Source organism: Dermacentor albipictus, chromosome 7, assembly GCF_038994185.2.
Source record: "Dermacentor albipictus isolate Rhodes 1998 colony chromosome 7, USDA_Dalb.pri_finalv2, whole genome shotgun sequence".
NCBI classification, from domain to species: domain Eukaryota; kingdom Metazoa; phylum Arthropoda; class Arachnida; order Ixodida; family Ixodidae; genus Dermacentor; species Dermacentor albipictus.
Window position 1 is genome coordinate 122,252,043 of NC_091827.1, and position 14,351 is coordinate 122,266,393.

Below are 14,351 nucleotides of genomic sequence, written 5' to 3' on the forward strand. Positions count from 1 at the left end.
CAAATAGATCATCAGGTTGGTTACATTCATAACAATGCCTCTTCATATACAAGGAAGGCAACCAACGAAGACAAAGCCTATCGCTCGTTTTCGTATAAAATGCCCTGTTATCCATAATGCAGTTGAACTGCAGTGTTTGCACAGCACTTCTTCAAATTACAGCTGACTTGCTCAGCTTTAGCTGTGTATTGCAAGTGTGTAACCATTCATAGATTGTACTGATATTTACTGAGACGCTTGTTAACACATCTTCCTGTGTGGCCCATGTGTCCACAGGTCAAAAGTACACTACACCATACATGCAAAGCCACACATTCAGTTGCATGCCTGTTTGAGCACACTTTACGTGTTGCCGCAAGCTTGTAGGTAGTTCCTCACTGCTGCACAAATGCTGCTTGACTTATTTCATTATGAAAGCACTGTCAGTCTTGTTTCTCGGCACAACCTTTTTAGTCTATGTCAAGAAGCCATGTGGGGTGTTCTGAGAAATTGGGCTACTTGGTTCTTTTTCTTATAATGCACTGAGTACAACCACGGTAGGAGAAACTAGATGAGGACAACAGAGTGCAAACAACAAACTATTTGTTGTCACTGAAATGTTGCCTTTATTGTCATCATGTTCATGCCTTCTTTCAGGCGTCTCTTTCGTAGTCATTATTTTGTTTTGTTTTCTTTAGACTTTCTAACCTATGTATCTGCACAAGCTCTCTTGACTACAGCCCATATATGGGCAATGTTTCAGTGACAATAAACTGTCGGCATTCTGTCATCCCTGTATGCCCTATCGGGGTTATTCGTTATACTCAATGCTTTACCGCATGAACCATGTGGACAGTCATTATCCTGATTGCGGTGTCTCTTGTGGTAGTGCTTGCCATCATTTTCAGTTTTGATGCCCTTAAAGGTGTTATTGGAGCTGATGCGAACACTTGTCTCTGGATAGCCAGCTTCACCACAACCTAATCATGTGCTCACGACTTACCTTATTTGCGCCTACGTAGTATGAGGAACTTAGAAAAGAAAATGTATCCTCCAGGTGCGAATTATAGTAAACTGCCTGTCTATGAATGGGTCAGATTTACACAACTTCCTTCCTAGGTACTGAACATTCCACTGCAAGAAAAATAAAGATGGTTCTGATGAGTCACCATAATTCGAAAGAATAATTCTCTGTTTATTGTTTTCTTAATAATGCTGCATTTTTTCATTTAAAATATTAATCATAGGCTGGAAGCATATGAACAGTCTTATTGATGGCATGCATTACAAGCGAAAAAAAATTATTCTTTGCACATTGCTGCCCAAAGGCACCATGTCGAACGTCTCGTCACATATGGTAGTTTATTTATTTATTTATCTATCTGTTGATACTGCAATCCCAGGAAGGGATTTTCGCAGGGTGGATGTACAGATACAAGCACTGATCTAATATTTACAAAAAAGCCCGGGAAAAAAAAAACAGGCCGCAAATGATTAGTAAACAAACAAAATGTATCAGCATTGGAGATGAAAAAGTTCAATGATGGCAGTGAAACATAGGAGTAGACATAGCAGTACAGTAAGGTTTATGGCATATCTTAATTATTCATGAACGCATAAAATATTGAGTTGAAAACATTAATAATGGGCATAAAGTTGGTAACAATAAGAAATTAGTAACTATATGAGCAGCAGGGAATGAATACAACAGAAAATAGATGATAATGGATACTGAGGCTTCCGGTGAATGATGTCAGAGATTGCTGTAGTACTTGATCGTTAGTAAGCCGATTCCATACCGTTACTGTTCTTGGAAAAAATGAATATTTAAAGAAGTTATTACGCTTACGAAAAGGGGCGATTGTGAGCTTATCTGACGTCTTGTTGTGTAACCTGAGGAGAAGGATATTAGTCTGTCAATATTAATCTTAATATGACCTGTGATTAATTGGTATAAGAACTTAAGTCGGGAAATGCGATTTCTTTCTGATACACATGTCAAACCAGCCCTATTTAACAGATCAGTTATTGATGTGCATCCATAGTTATTGTAAACAAAACGAACTGCTTTCTTTTGTACTTTTTAAATTTTATTCATGTTTGTTTTAGTAAATGGATCCCAAATTATCGCCGCATAATCTAATATTGGAACGGCAATCGATTTGTAAGCTAGGAGCCGGACTCTGGGTATGGAGAGCTTTAGTGCTCGCCTATAAAAAAAAATTTACGGTTAGCATTGCTTATCACCTGATCAGTCTGTTTAGTCCAGTCAAGGTCGTTACTAACTCATAATCCTAGATATTTGTATTGTGCAACTTCGGAGAGGATATTGTCAGCAAAATAATGTTGGAATACGAGGGGATTTTTCTTGCAAGTTATTCTCATCGAAACAGATTTTTAATATTTATCCGCATCTGCCGGGCATCACACCATTGGAAGACCTCATACGGTGTTGTTTGATCTGATATAGTTTTAATTTCTGAGTAGAGCACGCAATCATCCGCGTACTATATATGAACTGGAATGTCTTTTACAATGTCGTTTATGTAAATGATGAATAGAAGGGGCCCAAGCACTTAACCCTGAGTGATGCCAGAGTTAACAGAAAGAGTCTGAGATGAATGGTCATGAAAAGTGACATATTGTTGACGGTTACTCAAGTATGTTTAAATCCAATTAGTAATCTTGTCATTTTTTTTATTGTGCTATTAATTTTAGAAATCAGCTTCTTGTGAGAAACTTTATCAAATGCATTTGCGAAATCCATAAAAATGGCATCTGTTTGGTTTCCGTTATTAATAGAGTTAGAAAAGTCATGTACAGTTTGGAACTAATTGAGTGCAAGTAGAATATCCTTTCTGGAATCCGTGCTGAAGATTTGTAATAAAACCATGTTTTCCAAGAAAATCAGAGATGTGGGTATGTATTATGTGCTCCATAATTTTGCAACTTGTTGATGTTAGTGAGATTGGCCTATGATTATTGATGCACTGTTTCTTACCGTTTTTATGAACTGGTTGAATTCTGGCTGTCCTGCAGTCATTCGGAATCTGTCCTTCATTTAGAGATCTTGAAAATAATATGAACAAGTACTTGGCTACCCATTCTGCATACCTAGTTAGGAATAGATTTGGTATGTTATTGGGTCCGGGGAATTTCTTGGTATCAAGATTCAAAAGCATTTTAATAATACTTTTGCTCGCTGATGACAAGATCAGGCATCAGAGGTAAACGTGTTTTCGAAAGCGGGCAGTATGGCATTATCATTAGTGAAAACAGATTTGAAGTATTTGTTAAAAGCAGATATTTCTTTTTCATCATGGGTTAGAGTGTTGTTGAATTCAAATGCATGAGAAACTCTGGATACCGGAGAAATTGTGTGCCAGAATTTCTCTGGTGAAGTTGAAATGAAGTTAGCCAACAAGTTGCCAAAATAATTTCCTTTATAGAGTGCTATCTGAATTAAGAAGGGAAATCTTTTCTTGCAGACACCTAGGATGGTTAACTGCTTGCTTTTTCTTTTTCAATCGTTTTAATTTTCTGCATATTTGTATTGAAGTATGAGAAATCCAGGGATTCTCACATTTTACCTTTTTAATGATGCTTGGCACAATATGGTCAATACACATCAATACGAGATCCGTCAAGGGAACCCAGAAATTGTCTACATTTGCTGCTAACGTTGAAAAACTATCAAAATGAAAAGACAAGACATCAATTATCGATGTGTCATCTGCGCGTGAGAAGTTAGGAAAAACAAGAGTGTGTTCGATTTCTGTTGATAGCAGTATCAGATAAGGAAGGAGTACGGCCTGTTGATCGGAGATTCCCATGACAATTTCGCACTTTGATTTAGTACTAATAGATCCGCTCACGAAGAAAAGGTATAGCATAGAGTTAGAACTGTCATGTATCCTAGTGTACTCGCCAACAACTAGAGATAAATCAAAAGCAAATGCTATATCCAACATAGCATCACCTGTTTTGTCGTTATGGTTTATGAGGGACATTGTGGACCAGTCAATATTAGGCAGGTTGAAATCTCCAGCAAGAATTATCCGATTGCCAAGTTTTATATACGTGTTCATGTAAACTTTTAAATCATCCAAAACTGACAGGGAAGAGGAAGGGGGCCTGTACATCATGCTTATGACGTACCTGATTTGACCACAATAAGATTTACTAATAATGCACTCGACATTTTACACATGAGGCGTCCTGAAAATACGTAATGATTTTTTGTAGATAATACAGACGCCACCAACTCTACCAATGCGGTCTTTCCGGAGTGCATTGTACCCAGCAGGCACGAATTCATTGTCGAAAATTTCATCATGTAACCAAGTTTCAGTCAGCACAGCAATGTCAGAATTGTTAGAAAGAAGCCCCTCAAGCTCAGTTGCCTTAATAATTACGCTTCTGCAGTTAACATTCAGGACTGTCAAGGAAGTAGTATCGTGTTGTTTCTGTCACTTATTTTTCCTTTTGGTCAATCTGATACGCTCTCTTTTCTCTGAATCCCAGGCATACAGAACACCATCTATGCTGATTTTATCGGAGACCAGCTTTACTTTAGCGCTGCTTACTTTTTCTTCCGCTGCACTGTCCCACAAAAGTGCATGCACCTCACGAACGCGCTTTGAAAAGTGTTTGGATAAAGAGAACGACGAGCCTTTTAGTGTGTGGGATGCATGTAAAATGGACGTCTTTTCCCGATAGTCAAGAAATTTTATAATAACCGGCCTAGATTTCCCATTGGATTTACAGCCAAGCCTATGAAGTCTCTCAGTACCTGTAGGCATTATACCTATCTTCTTTGTTATTAGGTCGTCCTTTATCTTCTTCTCAAGTGCTTCAAACGTCTCATTTCCCGACTCTTCTAAGCCATAAACAATGAAGTTATTGCGATGGCTTCGGTTTTCTAATTCAACCACCTTATTTGTGAGAAATAATAATTGACTGTCAAACTCTGTAATTGTTTTTTGTTTTTTTAATTTCACTTACTTGTTCCGGCAGTGAGCCCAAACTGGATAACTGTTGCTCAATATCATCTACTCTATTGCTTAGTGTCGAGATTTGCTCTTTGATTTCATTCTGTGTTACGGCAATTCCTTCTATAGTTCCTTGGACCTTCTTTTGGCAATCCAGTAGTTCTGATAGCAGCTCCTTTTCAGATGGTCCTAGGTTTGTCTCAATGTTGCCCGAAAGAAGTGGTTAGTAGGCAGTAACACAATGTTTGTCAAAATACATTTGATACTCTGTGGGCAGGGCAGCAGCAACAAAAACCGCTCATCACTATGGTAACAATACATAGGAATGTTTTTACTAACCTGCAGAGCAAAGCAGAAGTTGTTGCTGAACATGTTGCCGATACTGCTGCAGGCCTGCCCACTGAATAAAGGCGATGTTGCTCGGTCATTTAAAGGAGCTCGGTGAGCCACGTGATGTGACGTGGCTAATTGAACACATCCGCATCGATCCTCGTTGATGCGCTGTCGCAGGGCCAGCGATGATTCCCAAGATGCATAGGCTCGTAGGTCTGGTCCACGCACATAGCTGCTGAGTCACAGCCATGCAGTGGAAGCGGTCCGTTCAGAAGGGCCGCTGAAACCTGTACCTTCAGCTAAGTGGTCTGTAGCAGTACTGGGTACATTGGAAATGAGCTCAGAGCACGTTGAGCATGCAAAGGCTTCAATTTACCTGAAGCTCAATGTCTGCTGCTTTTTGCCCACCACTTGATAGAAGCAGCAAAAACAAGTTTGCTAGAATAGCAACTTGGGCTTGTTGGTTTTCCATCCTGGTGTTAATAGCGCAAAACGTAGACGGGACATGAGACGAGAACATGGCACTACATGGTTGAAGTTGAAAGCCAGCACTTGTGATGTCGTCTCCTCGTCGTGTCCAGTCTACATTTTGGATGAAAAACAAGTTGTGCGCACAAATGTGAACATGGGGCACCTGAACGGAGTATAATGCAAAGTGATGCCACAGAGAAATGGAAAATGATACATAAAAAAGGATGCCTGCAGGGCTTTATTCATCATTACTGAACTGCCATTGCAAAATAAAATGAAAGAATGAGTGCTGACGTCTTTGTGACTCCCTGTGAGAATGGCGTCGTCCACGGGGACATCCCCTAAGGTTATTGGAAAAACAGCGCTTTAGAAATACAATTGAAATGCACTTGCAGGTAATTAATTCTAGTGTTAACCATATAGTCTAAATCCTCTGATAAGCTCAACACCTTGGGTACCCAACCCGAGGTCTCTTCAACTTGGCTGCACCTTCTGAACAAAGAAAAGAGCAGCGACAGACAAGCTGTGTTGTCTGCCACAAGTGGTTAAGCCTTTTCAATTTTGTAACTCACTGATAGGATTATAAAGGATATTTTATCTTTACTATTACAATGGTGGTTGTACATGCGGCTTCTTCATCAGAAAGTGCAAATCAAGACAAAAGCTGTTTAAGCAGAAGCAATTCATTATGTTACAAACTTTTACCAACTGTGTCTCGACAGCAACACAGGCATTGAACCTTGCTTCTTTATGCCAGCTAGGCCTACTTGTATTTCTTGTGGGATACTTTCTGTCTTTCTAACTGAGGTAATGCTTTTCCTGTCTGCAGTGGATGATAGACTAGTGTTGTGATAAAAACCACATCATATTGTGCTTAAGAAGCACAGCAGAATGAAAAGCATAGGACTGTACTGGCAGCTTTTGACCTCTGCAGTCCTATGCTCATCTAACATCTGTCATACTGTTTAAGTAAACAGCATGGCAGACAAAGAGGTGGTATGCTCTGTGTCATTCCTTAACCACAGTGATTGGAATCAAGCTGGTTTGCTCTCGTGCAGTTGCTGCCCGATGGATCGGGCGTTGATTCAGGGCATCAAGCGTCTGCGAGTGCTGACCCCGTATGACTATGACAACATGGACGAGCTTGTCCAGGACCTGACTAGCGCCCTCGAGGAGTCGTCCTCGTCTGCTCAGCGACACCGCTGCCAACGACACCCGCGGCCACCACAGCGCAAGTGGTGGTCCAAGAAGACCCTCTTGCCCCCCTCAGATGGCGACGTTGTGCGCCTGCAAGGGACTGTATCTTCCTCAACGACATGCCAGACTACCCGTTCCGTGAGCGCTGTGTCTGGAGATGACTCCGAGTCCAGCCTGGAGGGACGGGCCGTGCCTCGGATGGTGAGCCCCCCTTTTCAACTTCCATATGCTCTTCAATCGGGAGTCTTCCTTGCCAAAACTGAGAGAATGAAAAGAAAATGTGGCTAGGCAAGCCACACAGGAGTACATGTGCCACTCAGGCAGAAAGAGGGAGAGGTCAGTTCACTCGCTGCTGCTGCCGTGTTTCTTCACTCCTCCGTTTGGCAGCGAGTTTCCATGGTCATCAAGTGAGATATGTTCATGTTTACCTGTGCACACGTGACAACTTAGTAAGCAAATGTTTACAAATTTATACAGCCGATAAATCTACTATCCTTACTTCGTATAGCTGTCTACTTATTTGCTATTGCAATCAATTCTTTGCCTTTCGGGTGAAACTGCGACTTTTTTATTTTGCACTTCAAAGCAGGAATCGGGGCAAATGTGTTAACAGGACAAAACAAATGAAGTGACTGCAGATTGAGCTGGCAACTAAGTTCACTAAGGGTTAGTGTTACATGAACGTTTGCAACTGTTTGAAGAAGTGATTTCTTGCTTTTTGATCACACAATTTTGGCCTTTAGTAAGATTAAATTAGTGTTTAAATTAAAAGGCAATGAAAAATGAAACTACTGCCATTGCATGACTTGGGAAATAGCAAATTGTGTTCGCTTCGTGACCTGTGTCTTGGCCTTTACAGTAGCTTTATTTGGAAGTGCATACAGCATGAGCAGACAGACAAAGGAGCAAGACAGGCTGACTTTCTCTGTCTGCTCACTCTGTAAAAACTTGAACTGTCACACTGTCTTGCCCGAGGAAATGTGTTAGCTGCTGTTTTTACCACTTTTGTGGTGGCGCACAAGATTGGAAGTAAAATAAAGAACATACAAACAAAGCAAGGAAAAAAACAAACAAGATACTTTGCTGTGATATGTAAACCCGAACAGCCCACAAATCGAAGATAGTGAAGCTGCATGAGTGAGTTCTCATGCCCCTTGGAAGCCCTAGGGTTCTGATTTGTCAGTGTTTTAAATCTACCCAAGACATTGCGAAACGCTTCACTGTATGTAATGGGATTCTTCCATTACACCAGAGGCTCTTCAAACACTTCAGTGTAATCCACCTCAGCACTTCTATTGGCTCATTTCGCAGAGCAGTTTGTTCCAGAGAAACAAGATGGTGCTTTCGGCGACGCGCTGCACATAGCTTTAGTGATAGCGCACAAATATGAAACCATTACTGCTTCTATTGCTTCTGTGCGATCAGCTGTCGGAAATGCAACTGAAACTGAGTTTTTGCTAATGCACTGTGCTCCAATCGTGCTGCAAATTGGGGAGCGGTGGATAGAAGACGTGTGCAGTAGTTGGCTGCGAAAATAGTGACTGGCATATTAAGGAGTGGAATGAATCTGTGTGACCAAGCTCATGGACTGCTGCTATGTAAGGATAGCTTGTGTTGCCGGCCCTTCTTGATGCATGACTTTCGCCAAGAATAAAAGACTTCATTCATCCTCTAGCATCGTATAGCTAACCTCTAAAGAAAGGACTTAAACCCTAGAACATTGGCAAGATTGAGTACCGCTGGTAAAAAAATGACAAAGGGAGTAGTGCCACTTCTTGCCAAAGTAAGTTTCGCGCATGTTATCTACACACGCCTACCCTCACTAGCACGCAAACTTACGTCCACTCTGCTGCCAACATAGCAAGAATAAGTGATGGGGCATATACTTGAATATATGTGCACTTTATAAGCACAATAATTTACGGACTATACCGACATCACGTGAATGGTTGAAGCTGAATGTTAGTGACAGTCCACAAGACTAAGCGAGTTACTAGTGACAATACAACTTTGCTACATAGTATTACAATGCACAGAACAACTGCGTTTCAAGCTTTGTGTGCAGTAAGAACAAATCTATCAGAACTGAGCATACCTGCAGGCGATTAGCAGAAAATAATCAGATAGTGACTGCAACGAGGAACTTTACCGAGTCACAAATGTGACAAGCTGCTGCTTCAAAAAATGTTTGCCAAATACAGAATGATTCAATTCATAAGCATAAAGCTTGCATAGCTTCGAACACATATTAAGCCCTGCTCTTAGAACAAGTACCATACACGCTACTGGCACGGTTTGGACATAGCTTAACCAGCTCCAAAAGTGCTTTTACATGTTCTCTGGAGCTGCGGCCAAAGCTTCGTGTCGTCCACGCAGTCATGGTCTATGATATCTTCTGAAACAGAGGTTTGCTAAGCCGCAGTAGCGTTGTACACATCCACTGTAAATGCGGAGGCAGCTGAGGCAAGCAATGGACACGTCGCCACGTGATCAAACATGGCAGCGCCCGTGGGATCGCTGCGAAAAGGGTCAGTAGTCTCCTCTATATCCGATGCATGCTGCAATATGCTACACTGTTTCTGCCGACACTGGCATCTGGAATGAATTGCAGTGGCCTGGTCATAGAGAGCACTGGATGAGGTTTAGCCATCTTCAGCACTTGCTACAGTGGCTGTATTTCAATGAAAGGGAGGCAAAATGCAACAACACATGTTTTAAATGTATGTAGATTCAGGTGTTATGTGGAGCGAATGAGGATTTTATATGTTAGAAGCTTATTTTCTTGAGGAGCAAGGCCCACCGTACTATGTAAGCAGCCTAGTCTTTCAAAGACCTTGTTCCAGGTGACATCAATGTGTTTCGATCATGAAAAATTGTGTGTTAGTAGGATACCTAAATATTTGAATTCGAACATTCTATTTAAAGTAATATTATTAAAGGCATAGGCAAAGAAGGAAGGGAAAGCGTTGGTAAAGGACATGAAGACACTTTTGGAAAAGGTGATATTCATTTGCCATGCTTTGGACCAGTTACAGAAGTCAGCAAAATAATTAATAAGGACAGCAAGATCAGTTGGAAATTTAATTGTATTGACACATAGACTTGTTGGTTTCCCTCCAATCTTTTTTGGGGGAGCACTTTTCACCGTCTAACAAATGTTATCGCTCGGTGGGGAATGCGCCTGCATGTATTGGAAGTTTCTGGAATGTTACCGATGGTTCTGTCTGCTGTCACCGAACCTTGCATAATCTGATGGCATGTATGTGCAACGTGAATGATGTAGAACCTTCTGGAGGACACGCGGGCACCAGCGATTTCTCTGGAACATTCGATGGCTCTTGTATAAAAGGCAATGCGCTTGACCGGCAGACCAGATTTTCAACAATTGCTGACTGTGTTCGCCGCTATCGTTGTTCTTTGAGTGTAGCCTGTTTTTGAGGGCATAAGTTCGCCCAATAAAATGCTAGTTTCGTCAATCACCGTTTCCCTTTCTTCTTCACCATCACTACTACGTGACATTTGGTGGAGGTGCTTTACGTTCACGTACCGAACGCCCCCGCAAAGCCACAATCCAAACCCGAAGACAACACCAGCGTCGGCCAAGACCAGTGAGCTAGCCGCAGACTGCAAGGGCTGCCCCCTGAGCACGGACTTCTGCCTGATATGACTAGGAAGACCATGGCCAGCTCAGCAACTATAATGGCAGCCCCAGCGTCCCCCATCGTGCTTCAACAACCCAAGGAGCCTCCTACCTTCCGTGGTGCTTCATCGAAGGATCCGGAAACCTGGCTCCAACCCTTCAAAAGGATCTGAACGTTCAACAAATGGACCTCTGAGGATAAGCTACGTCATGTGTCCTTCTTCTTGGAAGATGCCGCGAGGACCTAATTTGAGAATCGGGAGTCGTTCCGCAGTAACTTCCTGAGAACCTTCACGAGTGTTGTCCGAAAAGAAAGAGCCGAAGTTTTGCTGGAAACCCGAGGGCGACTGCCCAATGAGACCATCGCCATCTTCATGGAAGAGATGACCTGTCTTTTTCGGTACGCTGACCCGGAAATGTCCGAGGAGGAAACATTCCGCTTCTTGATGCGAAGTGTAAAGCAAGAACTTTTTGCCTGACTGATCCGTAAGCCACCGAAGACCGTCGCTGAGTTCTTGACAGAGGCAACGACAATTGAGAAAACTCAGGAAATGTGCACTGGGCAACATAACTGCCAAGTGCTCACGACGCAGTTTGCAACCCAGGCACTGGGCTCCGGCGATCTCCAAGAGACCATCAGGGACATTGTGCGCAAACAACTGCGCAAGGTGTTTCCTTCATCACAACCTCAGGTGTCCTCAGTCACTGACATTGTCAAGGACTTCAATGGTTACTGGGTGTTTGCGAAGTTCAGCCCGAATCGTCATTCCTGTGCTGGAAGCGAGTAACTATGCCACCGTCGCCCGCCATAAAGGTCCCCCTCTGTGTCCGGGCGAGGGGCCTGTAATGCCGTAATTCTATCGTCCACCACCGCCGCCGCCAGCACACCCACCCGTTGCCCAGCGCAGCTACATGAGGAAGACGGACATTTGGCTCCCGCTCCCGCTCTGCTATCACTGCGGAGAAGCTGGCCATGTGTGCCGTCAATGCCCATACTGCGATTTGGGACTGAGAGGGTTCTTCATAAACGCACCATGTCCACAGCTTGGGGAGTGCCCACGGGACATCGCAGACTACCTCGCCGCCACACAGTGGAGTCCTCAACGACTGACCCATTTGCCTTCATGAGGGCGCTACCTGTCGCCGCAAAGGCGACCATACACTGACCCAACCCGGGGCTGCTCTGTGAGCCCATATCCGAAAAGCTAAAAACAGCAAGTGATGTAGGTGAGGTTGCGGTCTGTCGAGCTGACGAAGATCCTCTGCCACCGATGAAGATGCAAAAAATTCTGTTTCGACGACATATCAGCGAGACGCTCCCATCCCGACGAAGTCTAGAAGCAAAGAATACAGCCACTAAAGATGACATAACAACGACACGTACCAGCCACAGGTCAACGCACTGCAGCAGTGATCCGACGCCAAGCTCTAACTGTGACGCAAGACAAAGAACTACTGACCTCGAAGTGCTTCTCGACGACCACACAGTCACAGCCTTAGTGGACACAGGAGCCGATTACTCCATCATGACTGGACCCATCACTGCTGAGTTGAAGAAAGTTAAGACTGCATGGGAAGGCCCTCAAATTCAGACCACTGGAGGACACCTCATAATGCCAACTGGAATCTGCACGGCAAGAATTGCTGTTCATGACTGGACTTACCCTGCTACCTTTGTTATCCTCAAACAGCGTTCATTAGACGTCATTCTTGGCAAGGACTTCCTGAACCGACACAGCGCAATAATCGACCTGAAGTCGATAACGCTGTCGGAAGATCAAGTGATGCTGCCGGAGAGCTCTCGTAGTTGCCACTCCTTGAGTGTACTCGAACATCAAGTGAGCTTCCCGCCTTGCTCCAGCATTGTTATTTCTGTTGGCACCGAAACACCTGCAGACGTAGAAGGCATCATTGAGGGCGACGACCGTCTCCTGCTCGACCGTAAAATTTGCATTGGAAGAGGAATCGCTCGACTGCAAAGAGGGAAAGCGAAAGTGATGCTAACCAACTTCAGCCAGGAGTTCAAGCATAAACTAGGGCATGACAATCTTGTACATCGAGGAAATTGTGGAAACCAGCAATGCGTTTGACCTCTCTGATTCTACTGCATCTACCCCGATGACATTAGTACCCGAACCAGACTTCGACATAAATCCAAGTCTCCCCATGAGTAAGCAGCAACAGCTCAGAAGTCTTCTCCAACGATACAAAGTCTGCTTTTCGATGTCATCAAGGATTCGACAAACGCCAGTCGCAAAGCATTGCATAATAATCGAAGAGTGCGCTCGGCCTCTTTGCCAGAGTCCTTATTGAGCTTCGACGTGAAAATGTGAGAACAATGCGAAACGGGAAAACATGCAAGGAACGCGAGGAGATTAAAATCTTCTACAACGCGATCCTTCTGCTCTCAATGCCACTGTCCAGTGGGCCTGGTGTTGCTCCGGCACTGGCCTCACTCTGAAAGGAACTTTGGATTCTCCTGCAGCGACGCTGGGATGGCTTGAGAGCTAGAACCGGAGCAGAGCAGTGGGAAATGGAAGCGTGGTGCAGCATAAATGTCCTTTGTAGGCATCTTTCAAGGAAGAGCACGACTCTCTCTTCCCTAGTAGATCCAGGTGATGGTAGCATAGTCGACTCACCAGATGGAGTTCTTGCACTGGCGAGGCAGTTTTACATGGCCTTGTATGCCGAATGAGTTGCTTCTCCAGCTCTTTCCATTTGTTTCACTAGCTGAGTCGCTAGAAGTCTGGGACTCAGCCATAGATGAGGACTAGCTATTTTTGGCTTTGAAGTCCATGAAGCATAATCGCAGTCCAGGATCCGATGTTCTGACAGTCAAATTTTATGCGAAGTTTTGGACACTGTTAGGGAAGCTGTTGACATCATTGGTGAACAGGCTACACATTGAAGGGACTCTGTCAGCGTCTCAACGAGAGGGGCTAATCACTCTCCTTTGTAAGGATGAGTCGAGAAGCTCCGATCTAAGGGCATGGCGTCCAGTCACACTTCTGAACTGCGATTACAAGCTCATGGCAAAGTGTCTGTGTATGCGACTGACGCCAGTACTCAACATTGTTTTGGGTCCATACCAGCAGTGAGGGACCTTCTCCTGTGGGCAAATACTGGGAAACATCCAGGTATTCTGTGTTCCTTCGATTAGGAGAAGGCTTTTGATATTATTAGTCCTAGGTACTTTTTCTGGGTTTTGGAGGAGGCTGGTTTTAGTGTGGGTTTTTGGCAGATGGTCCAAGCTTTGTATTCTCGACCGACTTCTGCTGTTCTCATACAGGATCGCATCTTGGAAGTATTGATTGTGGGGCGTGGTGTATGGCAGGGGGACCCCCTCTCGCCTGCCTTCTACGTACTCGCTTTTGAACCGCTTCTGCAGAGGTTGTCCTGTGACAGTAGAAGTGGCACATTCCTCCTCCCACCATGTTCCCCTCCGGTCGCACTCTTTGCCTAGGCGGGTGACTTGTCCATTGTCGTCCCGTACGAGGTGTCAGCTTGCATCGTCTTGGATGTCATGGACAGTTACTGTGAGGCAAGCAGTGCCAGGTTGAATAGGTCGAAAAGTGCAGCCATGTACTTGAACTCCACTCCGTCCAGTTCGCAGCCCGTTCAAGGTCTCCCTGTGAAAACGCGGCTGTGTATTCTATGTTTCTAATTCAAACCAGACGGTCTCTCTCCCAAAAACTGGCCACAGGCTAAGGAGAAGCTTGAAACCAGAATTAAGGAATTCA

The 14,351-nt window shown here is 43.9% G+C and overlaps 1 protein-coding gene across 2 annotated transcripts in view; it reads left to right on the forward strand.

Annotated features, from left to right (window-relative positions):
• The window catches only part of LOC139048140 (G patch domain-containing protein 2-like), a 133,100-nt gene that overhangs the window by 2,190 nt on the left and 116,559 nt on the right, over positions 1–14,351 (forward strand). For both annotated transcript variants that reach the window (XM_070522648.1, XM_070522649.1), the window contains exon 2: positions 6,833–7,172. In XM_070522648.1, coding sequence (XP_070378749.1) covers positions 6,843–7,172 — 330 coding nt within the window. In that variant the 5' untranslated portion in view covers positions 6,833–6,842. The remainder of the gene's footprint in view (positions 1–6,832; positions 7,173–14,351) is intronic.